Source organism: Ruditapes philippinarum, unplaced genomic scaffold (assembly GCF_026571515.1).
Source record: "Ruditapes philippinarum isolate M1 unplaced genomic scaffold, ASM2657151v2 ctg3213_1_1_1_1, whole genome shotgun sequence".
NCBI classification, from domain to species: Eukaryota; Metazoa; Mollusca; class Bivalvia; order Venerida; family Veneridae; genus Ruditapes; species Ruditapes philippinarum.
Window position 1 is genome coordinate 49,718 of NW_026859193.1, and position 14,211 is coordinate 63,928.

Genomic DNA, 14,211 nt, shown 5'->3' on the forward strand with positions numbered 1-14,211 from the left:
AATAAACATATATTAAACATCTCAGTTTTGACAGCTTTGCTCAAATTTTCAAAGGTATAATACACCCACCTTTTTGTCATACATATTTTATCTCAAAGTATTCAAATATAATTATAGGCCAGATGAAAGTAAGAAGTAGTTCAGTGAAATTTGACACTGAAGAAGTATATTGTGAAGAGATACTTGTAAAAGTTTAACTGAAATGTCGGTTGTTGTTTTTTTTACCAATGTACTATTACATATCATCCTTATCCTTTTAACATTGTGTGCAATGTAATTAATGGACCAACTATTGTTTCCTTTCAATATTTACATCCGTACTTTGAAGAATTTTACACTGAAAATTAGAGCTCAATTTAGCAGCTGGTATTAGAAAGTGTAACCAAACTTCAAAGGCAAGTCTCAGGTTCCATGGTGACATTCAAGACCTTTTGCCTTTACCAGTTATCACTGCTCCAGCCCAAAGATTTTAAAAATCTTAATACAGGTTCAACCTTTGATTTATAAGACTTGCTGTTTGCAAAAAAAAAAAATTCAATCAAATGCACTGCATGAAGAAAGGTCATTCTGAGGTGATTAGAATAAACTTTCATGCTTCACAAGTTTCCTTACAGATTTATAAATTTAATATTTTCATATGATTCGGATTGTGTTGCATACCTTGATTTTTGTTCATAAACCCAAGTATTTTACTTAGGTCACCTGGTTTGTAAATGATATCAATATACAAAAGAAGTTTGAAAATAAGCATTAATATTAATGGTAGTTGTTTATTTGGGTTGAACGCCAATTTTTACACATGTGTCTTGGTTGTGGACTATCAGACCTGATTTCCTTGGTTACTAACCTAACCAGTAAACTGAAAAATGACACATATTCCTCAATATTTCTCAATCTGAATAAGTAGTGAGAGACAAATGATCATAAAACTCAATGTTCCAAATTGAGTCATGGTGAAATTTCATTTTGGTTTGGTTTAAACATATTTATTTAAGCTCTATTGCTAAACAATTTTTTGCAACTTATATTAATCACTTTCGAGTCCGCTTCCTGGAACCAACCAATACTGGTGTCATATGAAGAAACATGGTCGTGACCCGAGTAGGGCTCGAACCCATGACCTCTGGGTTGAGAGGCAGACACCTTAACCACTAGGCCACCGCTCCCCCTTGCATGAGTAAATGGAATACTTATTTACTAGATATTCCAAATGTGTATGTTGGTGGGACAGGTGGCTGAGACTGCTGGCTGGGACCAGTTGCTTAGCATTACTTCTCATATATTTCTCAAAGGATCATTTAACGAAACTTTCGTAGAACTTTTATATCAACTAGTACCTTGCCAGTATTGTCAGTTTTTTAGTGATTTAGGATCATTTAACGAAACTTTCGCAGAACTATTATGACAATTAGTACCTTGCCAGTATTGTCAGTTTTTAGTGATTTGCTACTTTTTAGGCAGATTGATGCATATTGTTGTCACTATTTCTGTATCATTTGCAAAATGTTTGTTAAAGTTCAACCTTGGTTGAGCATAAATTTAGGCATTATAATTATAGACTGCTTATTTATATTCAATGACAGAAAGTTACCAAACCTTAAAATAAATATTTATTCAAATGAGTTGCTACATAAACTTTTTAATGTACCTTTCTTCTTCTGTTTTTCTATATGTTGAAACAGTCATAAATTTCAGAGGCACTGCAGGCATTATTCAGCTCTTTAAATATATTAAGCACTAAAAATGTGTGTATGATGTATGATGAATTTCTAATTTCTTATATTTTAGATTGTTTGTTCAAGATCTGCCCTAACAACCGTTACTCTGCTCAGAAACAGTTCTGGAAAGCTGCAAGACAAAGTTCAACAAATTCTACAGATCCTGTCCTTCTGAAGAAATTGCATGTAAGTGCTCTTGCTTCTGATTAACATAATTTTACTGGTGGCATTGGGATTTAAGCATATAACTTTCATCAAGAGTTTAGGAGATATGCTATAAAATTAACAATATTGGTTAGATATCTGCATGATAAGCTAATAAATCATTGATTTTTCTATCATTTAATTGGTTGAGCTCATTTATCCACTATAAAATGTCCCATGGGCACCTTAATGTCACATGGAGGGGGGGTGGGTATTGATATACAAAATTAGTGGTTTGATACCAACTGAATATATAAATATATATACAAACTGATGGTGCAGAAATTGTTGGGTAAAAGTGCAAACTAGTACTTTTATAGAGGATATTGAATGAGTGTAAATTTAATATTAAATTAGTTAAACAAGTTGATAAAATCATATTATGCGAGACTCTGGCGAGCAAAATATTGTTTTATTGAACAAGTTCAATAAATTTAGTATTGAATCCACACTAATATAATATTCTATTTATCACATATATATTATATGAAACAAGAACGGCAAACTGTCAAAAAGAGTCATTTTTCATTGACGCGCCTATAGTGTACAGTAACGCTAACAGAAGCCTGCTTTAACGCTATGTTTATATATAATGCAAATGACGTCACATCAAAGTGTTATTATGTAATATCATGTTTATTACACACCTGTGCAGTGGTCTATGTGATAAAATATCTTTAATCATGATATTTCAAAAGTAAACAAAAAGACAAAATTACTATTTTGTTGAATCATTATTAATTTTTTCAAGACATATTCAGAAGAAGAAAAAAGTGCTTGTGAATTTTATTAATAATTTCATACATTGTATCAGTGATGCATTATGTGAGGACAAGATTTACTGGCCAGAAATAATGTTGTATTCTTAATTGAGGAAGATAATGAAGATATTATTTTGTATCAGTTTATATGAGGACTGGCAGGTTATTAGGTTATGCCCTCTTTTGTTCCATTAGTTAACTATATATAAATATTTATGTAGAGGTTGGGTAGTGAGTTTATATACCTTGAACCTGTAACGAGGTTTACACCTTGAGTTTAGACAACATTAATTGGTAACATGTGATAGATATCATATTAGATGATCATACTGTTTTTTGTACAGAGGTTATCTCTGTTGTTTGTTCAATCTTTTGTTTGCAAACTGCTTATCTTGAATATATATAGTTGCACAGTAAAACCTTTTGATGAAATCTTACTGCTACTAAAGCCTATCTCTTAATTGATAGTGCCTTCTCATGCAGTCAATATGTTATATGACATATAAAAATTAATATGATAACATCTAGAAATTTGTATAATATTTTATGACACATACATTATAAGTAAAAGAGGAGGAGTTAAATATTGTTACACTTTCTAAATGACTCATGCTATTAATGTTATAATAGCCATTTTAAACTTTTTTATATATATTTCACTCTAAAATTTCAACTGATATTTCTAAGTACAAGTCAGGTTGATAATACTTGAGTTGAATCTTCATCACTTAGCAATTAAACTGTGCTTGTTTGCTTGCTAGCTAACTGTATAGATCTATCAATTATTGATGGACAGTTTCTATCACCGATCTTGGAGTGATCTTGCACCATCCCTTAGTTTTTAAGACAGGTACCGAAATCCATTTGGGGGGTTAGGGATCTTATGGAAGTTGCTTAGGGCAAGCTCTTTGGAAAGCTCTCTTTAGGAAGTCAATTTAAGCTTTAAAAATTATGAAAATTATGTGATATCATAAGAAACGAAAGTTATATTTTTTTTTGGTAAAAGAATTTCACTTTGTTGATAACTGTGCAAGTGATTGAAATGGCAGGAGAATATTTTGTTTCTCAGATGAATATAATTGGCAATCATCCACAATAAACAAATCAATTACCATTAGAGGTTTTAAGCTGACATAATTATGTAATTGTTCTGTAAAATAGGAGCAGCTGTCTTATTTATATCAGTTGCAGAATAAGAGAATTTCTCAACCTTTTGTTCCATTTATCCATGTTATATCAGTCTGGCACCAGGAAGATTTTCATTCTAGTAGACTAACAGCAAAGTTTTTCACCTATAAGTGTTATGTTATTTTATTTTGTGCAGTAAGACTGGTACAATTAACAAATGGTGTAAGCCAATAAATTTATGCTGATGAAAAAAATTATATTTGTGAGTTTAAAAAAGAAAAGAAAATCATTTAAGTGTGGCAGGGTGTGAAAGGCATGGTATAAATTTACATGTTTCACTTAAAGGGGATTCATCTGTATTGGTAATAATTTTTTTCTTTATCAAAATAGTTCTTGAAGCTCATTTTTGTTTTTGTATTGCATATTAGCAATATAGACAAAAACATAGATGAGGTGTTTTCTACATCCCCTCAGTTCGACTACAGGCAGCCATTTATGGCCGCATGATGTCATGCGGCCTTGAACGCGCATCTGCGTCCAACAGTCAAATTTTGCGTGGGCACATCTTTCACATCCGGGTCGGATGATGTAAGCGGGTCAACAATGGCAGCTTACATACGCTTCAGATAATAAAAAAAAACGCCTCAAAAAATAATTATCACTTAAAATACTTCCATATAAACGGTAACCATGTTTGCATATAAAAAAGTCATTTATTTCCGTTAAAGCTGATAATAACTCTTTAAACTATAATGTACCTTGTATTGTCTATCAATTGGACCAAGCCTACATTCTTGATTTACAGTAAATCAAACATTTAATTTATTAACTTCATCACCAAAGGGATTTAGATAGAAATCGCTCATTAAACCTCTGTTATAAATAAACAGTTTTTGCCAATTCTGTGAAGTTATTTCCTTTATAGTCATAATTCAGATTCTTCATAAAGAAAGTTTAATTGATGTGGAAACACGCAAAGAGAAATTATTACTATGTGGCATGCTAACTGTGGCATATACAGTGATATAATTTTACATAAATATTCCATATAAACCTGTCATATTTTTAGCTCACCTGAGCTTGCTCAGGGTGAGCTTTTAGGATCGGTGAATGTCCGTCGTCCGTCGTCCGTCGTCCGTCCGGCCGTCCACAATTTCTTGTGAACACTCTAGCGGTCGCATTTTTGCCTCAATCATCATCAAACTTGGTCAGGATGCTTATCTAGTTGAAAGCTCGGATGAGTTCGAACATGGGTCATCTCGGATGAAAAACTAGGTCACAAGAGCTAAAAATAGAAAAACCTTGTGAACACTCTAGAGGTCACATTTTTGACCCAATCATCATCAAACTTGGTCAGGATGTTTGTCTAGGTGATAGCTCGGATGAGTTCGAACATGGGTCATCTCGGATGAAAAAGTAGGTCACAGGAGCTATAAATAGAAAAACCTTGTGAACACTCTAGTGGTCACATTTTTGAACCAATCATCATCAAACTTGGTCAGAATGCTTGTCTAGTCAATTGCTTGGATGAGTTCGAACATGGGTCATCTCTGATGAAAAACTAGGTCACAGGAGCTAAAAATAGAAAAACCTTGTGAACACTCTAGTGGTCACATTTTTGACCCAATCATCATCAAACTTTGTCAGGATGCTTGTTTAGATAATAGCTCAGATGAGTTCGAATATGGGTCATCTCGGATGAAAAACTAGGTCACCGGAGCTATAAATAGAAAAACCTTGTTAACACTTTAGCGGTCACATTTTTGCATCAATCATCATCAAACTTGATCAAGATGCTTGTCTAGGTGATAGCTCGGATGAGTTCGAACATGGGTCATCTCGGATGAAAAACTAGGTCACAGGAGCTAAAAATAGAAAAACCTTGTTAACACTCTAGTGGTCACAATTTTGACTCAATTGTCATCAAACTTGGTCAGGAAACTTGAATAGGTCATTGCTTGGAATAAATCGAACATGGGACATCTCGGATGAAAAACTAGGTCACATGAGCTAAAAATAGAAAAATCTTGTTAACACTCTAGTGGCTACTGTTGTGATCCAAATATTCTGTTAATTGGTCTGAAAGTTTTTTTTGATGATTTCTAAGTCAAGATCAAACATGGGTCATCTTGGATGAAAAACTAGGTCACACCGCCCAAATATGGAAAAACCTTGTTAAGATTCTAGTGGTCACATTTTCGACTCGATTATCATCAAACTTGGTCAGGATGCTTGTCTAGGTAATTGCTTGGATTAGTTCGAAATCGCATGTGAAACTAGGTCACCGGAGCTAAAAATAGAAAAATCTTGTTAACACTCTAGTTGCTACTGTTTTGATCCAAGTATCCTGGAAATTGGTCTGAAAGTTTGTTTTGATGATTTCTAGGTCAAGTTTGAATATGTGTCACCTGGGTAAAAAACTAGGTCGCACTGCTCAAATATGGATAATCCTTGTTAACACTGTAGTGGTCACATTTTTGACTCACCTGTCATGAGACTTGGTCAGAATGCTTGTCTAGGTAATTGTTTGGATGAGTTTGATAATTCAGGTGAGCGATCTAGGGCCATCATGGCCCTCTTGTTTAGAGAGATATTGATTCAATATGACTGAAATATTGTTAGAAAAATTTACTGAATGACAAATGAGCAAAGAAGAAAATGCAGATTTCTAATTTCAAAAGCATTAGAAATCTAATATAAGGTGATATATACCATTCATGTTTATTTACCTGCTGGGACCAAAAGTGATTAGCCTTTGCAACCTGAGTAATTTAGTAGCAGCTAAGCCAGCACATCTGTGTTACAGGCAGGCTCTGTACTGTTGGAAGCCCAATTTATGTATATTTGATATTTGTTAAAATTTGAATGTACTATTGAATTGACAATTCCATTATATAAATTCAGCAGTAACCAAGTCTTCCTCTTTATTTAACCTTTGTGGGGATTGAATGTATGAATGTATTGTTGGTCATAGTCCCACCTGGCAATGTTCTTTCTACCAGTCATCTTTATACCAACAGAATGAAATACACAGTTTTGTCAAAAAGTTTGAATGAAGTAGATAGTGCAATAATATGTTAACCATCCTTAAACATAGGTTTTGATTGTGCAGGTACTAAAGTCTTTTGTCGGAAAATCAAAGATTTTTTAAAAATATATTTTCTCAGTGCATCCTTGGCTTTTGACTATTTCTCTGGAAGTGTTAGATTTTTATATAGATTTGTATGAGATATAACAGATACTTTATAATCAATCTACAGAAAGATTATAGGTGTGATGTATGATGGTTGATGTTATTTTTATTCTGTGCTGTTACCTGAGGAGTGACTGACATGGTGCTATATATTAGATAATAGATAATTATAATTGATTAAACATTTGTTATGATAAATCATAATGTTATAGTGCAGTCACAATGCAGTAATAATAAAAATAGCCAATCCTGCTATCTCTGTGATGTTAAAGTCAGGATTTCCTAACAGTTCATTTAGTTCCAAGTTTGACATCACACCAGTCACACAGTTTGAGACTAATAGCTGTATTTTTGTTGAAATTAATAACAACAATTAGCAACAAGCTGATCAATTGCTTTTAAGATTAAGTGACTTTATTATAAGGCCATAAATCCTCTGCTTTGCTTTAAGGCCATATTTAATCATCTGCTTTGCTTTAAGGCCATGAATCTTCTGCTGTGCTTTAAGGCCATAAATACATTGCTGTGCTTTAAGGCCATGAATCCTCTGCTGTGCATTAAGGCCATGAATCTTCTACTGTACTTTATGGCCATAAATCCTCTGCTGTGCTGTAAGACCATAAATCCTCTGCTTTGCTTTAACACCGTAAATCCTCTGCTGTGCTTTAAGGCCATAAATCCTCTGCTGTGCTTTAAGGCCATGAATCTTCTGCTGTGCTATAAAGCCATAAATCCTCTGCTTTGCTTTAAGGCCATAAATCCTCTGCTTTGCTTGAAGGCCATAACTCCTCTACTTTGCTTTAAGGCCATAAATTTTTCTTGTCTGCTTTAAAGCCATAATTCCTCTGCTGTGCTCTAAGGCCATAATTCCTCTGCTGTGCTATAAGGCCATAAATGTGTTGCTGTTATATGCATGCTGAGAAGTTGTATATAAATTGTTTAGACTTCAGGAATCTATACACCTGTCCAGTCTTTAGTTTCACAGTGCACTAGACTCATTTGTTTATTTTCTGCTAAATACCAGCAAAACAAATAAAAAAATCTAAAATGTAATAATGTAATATGTAAACCAGCTTCACGCTAAAGTGGGTAGATGAATATATAATAACCGACAAGGAATACCCAGGTTACTTGTTTATAGTGTTTTAACTTAAAAGTTTTTGTGAAAGGCACATTTAAAATTCTAAAATAAAAATAAATTCTATTTAAATAGTAAAATATGATATTTGGAACAGATTCAACCAAAAACATAAAAAGAAAGATTGTTGTAATTCTTAGAAAATGACAAGAGCATCCTGTTTAGTTGAGATAAAATTTTACTAGGAGTCAGATTATTTATCATTTAAGTCATAATATAGTTGAAATGTAAAGTGTTGAGATCATTTATTGAGAATTTGGGGCAGTGTAGGATATGGATTTCTTCATATACTGTTTGTAAATACATGAGCTGATATTACACTTCCTGGTTGGGTTTGAAATGTTAGAATCTTATTGAGATAAGGAAAAAAGCAAGTTCTTTAACTGGGACATATCCAGATAAATATCTAAAATGGACTTCTCCATCTTTTAATTAGAAAAGAATTATTCATTAATTTAAGGGGAAATTTTCATTTTTTTTTAAGTACTTACACTGGTTGAATAGCACAGACTGAGCTGACCATGAAAGGGAAGTTTTCTTTTAGGCTAGAAGGCTGGCATAGTTGTCTGTCTGGTGTTTGTCTGCGCCATAACATTGTTATTCATAGATGGAGTTTAATTTTTTTGCATAGATGTGTAGCAGATGTGTAGCACATTGAGGTGATGTCTTGCTAGCAAGGCTAAGGTTTGTAGGTCAAAGGTCAAGGTCTTAATTAAGACTTTAAATTTTTCTTCTTTCATAAAAATGCATTGATGGTTGTGCCTGTTGAACATATCTGTTATACATGTATCAGGATGGGTTTTTAAAATTTATATGGCCTGAATAGGTTGGATGTAACATGGGCAAGAATCAGATCTCCAGCTTAAGATAATGGTCATACTTTTACATCCAAAGTCATGATATGAATTTTACATAACAGTGTAATGATAGTTGTGTCCTAAATTAATAAGTCAACATCTGTCATCCCAGTGGATGGGTGGTAAAATAATTTGGGACATGATAATGTGAAGTTTAACTTATATTGACATGGCCACATGCATCGCTATATACAGTATTAAATTAGTGAAGCATGCTGTCTTCTCTGACAGCTCTTGTTTTATCTGTCCTTCCATATGTCTTTCGGTCAAAATTTGTTTGTTTTAACAGAAAAATTGACCCTGCAATAACTCAAAACATATGTGAATAGATGGCCAAATGGAGTTTATGCACATTATTTTAATTTTTCACCCATCTGTCCATTCCATCTGTTCGAAGAAATCTAGCTTCTGCCATAGCTCAAATGTTGAATACATGAAACTTTAAAACATATGGAGATTATGCATTGCATCTGATTTTTCTTCAGTGAAAAAAAACTTGGTTGCTATGGTTACAGAAATTATAAAATAAACAAGGGATTTGAATACATAACTAACATCTTGTTATTACTCAAAAAAGGTAAAATTTGTGCCCTTCATGTCAAAACTATGTCAATTTAACTATGTCCAACTTAAAGGTCAAGGTCACCCTTTTAAGTTTTGAAGGGTGAGCATATTAAGTCACCGCTTTGTCCTTCCTCTCCCTATTCTTGTCCGGGACATAACTTTGAAACAACAAAAGGTATCAACATGAAACTTTGTAGGTAGATTATCTCATTGAGTAGATGTGCAGTGTTCAAGAACCGTAACTCAGCCTTGCCTAATTTTGGAATTATTGCCCTTTGTTCATTTTTACACTTTGAACTTTGTCTGGGACATAACTCTGACACTACAATAGGTATACTTTACTGTGTCCAAAATCTACTTGGGGATGTCACCCGGTACAACCGGCTCTTGTTTCTTTCAGATTTTAAAATAACTACATAATACTTTGTATGCAAAATGTTTTGCTTATGAGCCAATTATGTTCACTGCCAAAACCAAGGGTTTAGCTTAAAGGTCAAGGTCAGTCTTAACTTGAAAGAAAAACATGTTCTTGTTCAGAAAGCATTTGTCTGTTCACTTTATCCGGTCTTGTTTTGTCACTTAAAAAGTAGGTCACAGGGTCAACTTGGAAGAAACTTATTTCTACCTTAAGTGGTAACATTAATTTGCCACAGTCATCATGGGTCAGAACAATTTTCTTAAAATATCTCAAAAGAGATTAATATTGGATCATCTTGATGACACTTGATGAAGTTATATGAAAACTTCAAAGAAATCCAAGCACTTAAACTCAAGTGAGTAGAGGTTGTTAAGTAAATGAAATTTTTTTGTCATATTTTAGAATCTTAAAAGTAATAGCTGACGTGTATAGTTATGCTGCTGACATCATTCCTTACAAGTTGCAATGATCTTGGTATAACTTAATGTCAATTAAATCATTAATTACTGACATTCATAATGACTTAAATTGAATTAGCTTAGCTCTCTATTTCTTTTTATTGTTGAAGGAATTTTAATAACGATTTAAGACAAATTTCTATTTTCATATATTCTAGAACAGGAAGAAGGAAATTACTTTTGGCTCCAGCTATTTGCGAATTGTGCAATATGCAATATATATGTATTTAGTTTTTAAGTGACTTACGTTTATTTGTAAATTGCAGAATGTTTTTCCTTCAGATTTTAAGTCATTTTTTTTTTATTTATGCCACAGACACTTTTGCATAAAGCATGGACACCAGGCGTTCCTTCTGACTGGAATTTTAAGGACTGGAATTTTAAGTCCTCGTCAAATATCATAATGACCTTAACAGTCTTGGTGTGACTTGACACCATTTACATAAAATAGAAATAACAAAATATATTCTAAGCAACATGTCATTATTTAACCTTTTTACCTGTGAAATCATCATTATCAGGATTTTGACAAACCTGCTATTGTGCCACCATTAGAATGTTTAGCTATTCCGTGCTTAAGTGCCAGTCTGATCAGAATCTATATTGACAGCTAAATCACCAACAATGAACAGTTCTAAATTACAAACAGATCAACATTTTAGCAAGACAAGGGTTAAGCATCTTAAGGATAAATACAAATTCTTCAGCCTGTACTTTTTATTGCTATCAGACCTCATTTACAGTATTAACCTTGATCATGTTGGATGCTTTGAATGATGAAGCTACAGTAGTGGAAATGCATGAATATTATATGTTATTTATGAGTTTTTCTGATGGGTACAAGATAACTGTGGCCAGTCAGTGTATATAAGAGAATAAAACATGAGGGATATCAACAAGGAAATGTCAGCCAACTATATTAATAGTCTATCAGGCACCAGAACAATGTTACCAATTAACTCATCATTATCATGTTATTTGTATATCAGTGTTATTATACGGACAAGGCAGAAATTTGTGTAGTCTGTATGACCTGACTAATTACTTGTTAATTTGCTGAATTTTTGATATTGAAATCGGTTGATCTATACTTAACTGAGAATGGACAGTTTCAGAGTCAACTGTTGATCTACTTAACTTAGGAACGCCTCCGTGGTCGAGGGGTTAGAGTCAATGACTTCTAATCCAGTTACCTCTCTGGGGTGGGTTCGATCCCTGGAAGATGCTTTAGTAGTTTAGCACGGAGGAAGGTTACAGTCTAATACTGGTGTAACTCTCCAGGAATGATGGTTAGGAAACTACCTGCCTATAGGACTGAAATACTGTTGAGAAAAGGCGTAAAATGAAACAAACAAACAAACAAAACTTAACTTAGTATGGACAGTTACAGAGTCAATTGTTATTTCTACTTAACTTAGAATGGACAGTTTCAAAGTCAAAACAGAGGAAGTCAAATAGTTATATGAGATGAAGAGACTGTTAATAATTTAGTGAAATAAATCTCCCAGGCCAATATTAGTTAGATATGATGGGAATGATTTGATGCCGAAACTGAGGTTAAAATATTTAATTGTCTTGAGTAATGCAATTGATCTTGGCAATCAAACTTTTTTCATGTTGCAATTAAGACAGTGAACACTTTTTTTTGTCAAATGTTGACAGTATGGTCTAGTTGTTTTCAAAAAGGTTTGGAGTCTTATTCACAGTTAATTACCAAATGAAGTATTCAATCATTTCTAAATAGACTCTTCGAAGAATAGGGAGATTTTCTTGTTCTTGCTCAGGCAAAGGCGTGTCACACTTTGGTGAAGTTTCAATGTGGTTCTTCCAAAACTCTAACTGAAGGGAATGGGTTGAAACTTCAAACTCTTAAATGAATTTTAACAGAATAATGGCTCCTTTGGAAATTAGAAAATTCTACATTATTCAGGCTCTTTTTTTACTATGAAGCACTTAGAATTGTCTGGCATGCTGTCCTACCAACAGCTCTTATTTATACATCTTTTTAAAAAACAGGTATATGTTGTATGTTGCCTTCGTGGAAATTTGTCCCTGGCGGGCTTTCTCATTACATCCAGTTTTGCCTTGAGCATTTCATTAAAATGCATGGACAGATTTTACATGTACTTGATAATAATATGAGACATGCCATGGTGTCTCCTTTAGGTCAAGAGTCAGTGTCACACCTAGAGGTCAGAGCAAAATGCTTGTCTGGAGCAAAACTTGCAATGAGGTGTTTTGATATAGCTTGGCACAAATGTTTACCATTATTGTGAGGCAGAGTGTTGCAGGCAAAATTCAGGTCGGTCATGTCACACATAGAGATCTAAGGTCAGATGAAAAATATGAAAATTTGTGTAACATACTAAAGACAATTTTGTAGTCTTGAATTAGGATTATATCACAAATGTCACAATTATAAAAATGAGTATTACTAGCATAATTCAGGTACATATAAATTAGACAAATGTTAACAATAATGAGATGTAGTCTAGGTCTAAGGTCAAGGTCACACTTAGAGGTCGGAGTTCATAGTGAAACTTTTACATGCTTGCATTTAAGGATAGCTATATATCTTGGCACAAATGTTCAACATTATAAAGCAAAGTATTTAAGCACAAAATTCAGGTCTCTGTGGCCAAGGTGAAGGTCACATGTAGAGATGAACGGTTAAATTTAAGGAAATGAAAATATCAGAGTTTATTAAATACTTTTAAATGAAATATTGAGAAATATTGATAAAATAAAATGTGTATTTTCATTTTACGTATTTTCACTGTAAAAATTACCTCTATATTAATAATTGACCATTTAGTCCTCACAAATTGAAGAATTTCAATATAAATGTGTTGTTGGTTTTTAGCTCACCTGTCACAAAGTGACAGGGTGAGCTTTTGTGATCGCTTTTCGTCCGGCGTCCGTCCGTCCGTCCGTCCGTCGTCCGTCCGTAAACTTTTGCTTTAAATGACATCTCCTCATAAACCACTGAGCCAATTTCATCCAAACTTCACAGGAATGTTCCTTTGGTGGTCACCTTTAAAAATTGTTCAAAGAATTTAATTCCATGCAGAACTCTGGTTGCCATGGCAACCGAAAGAAAAATCTTTAAATATCTTCTTTTAAACAACCCTAAGAGCTAGAGCTTAGATATTTGGCATGAAACATCTTCTAGTGAGTGTCTACCAAGTTTGTTCAAATAAAAGCCCTGGGGTCAAAATTGGCCCCGCCCCAGGGGGTCATTGATTTTCCCTATATGCATATAGTAAAAACTTAAAAAATCTTCTTTGAAAGAACCCAAAGAGCTAGAGCTAAGATATTTGGCATGAAACATCTTCTAGTGAGTGTCTACCAAGTTTGTTCAAATAAAAGCCCTGGGGTCAAAATTGGCCCCGCCCCGGGGGTCATTGATTTTCCCTATATGCATATAGTAAAAACTTAAATTTTTTTTTTTAAAGAACCGTAAGAGCTAGAGCTTAGATATTTGGCATGAAACATCTTCTAGTGAATGTCTACCAAGTTTGTTCAAATAAAAGCCCTGGGGTCAAAATTGGCCCCGCCCCGGGGGTCATTGATTTTCCCTATATGCATATAGTAAAAACTTAAAATTTTTTTTTTAAAGAACCGTAAGAGCTAGAGCTTAGATATTTGGCATGAAACATCTTCTAGTGAATGTCTACCAAGTTTGTTCAAATAAAAGCCCTTGGGTCAAAATTGGCCCCGCCCCGGGGGTCATTGATTTTCCCTATATGCATATAGTAAAAACTTAAAAAAA

At 33.6% G+C, this 14,211-nt stretch overlaps 1 protein-coding gene across 1 annotated transcript in view; it reads left to right on the forward strand.

The window, feature by feature from the left end:
* LOC132755560 (inositol 1,4,5-trisphosphate receptor-like) overlaps positions 1-14,211 on the forward strand; it is a gene marked incomplete at its 3' end in the record, with an annotated part of 40,227 nt that overhangs the window by 7,400 nt on the left and 18,616 nt on the right. Inside the window, exon 3 of the mRNA XM_060746444.1 lies at positions 1,789-1,904. Coding sequence (XP_060602427.1) covers positions 1,789-1,904 — 116 coding nt within the window. The remainder of the gene's footprint in view (positions 1-1,788; positions 1,905-14,211) is intronic.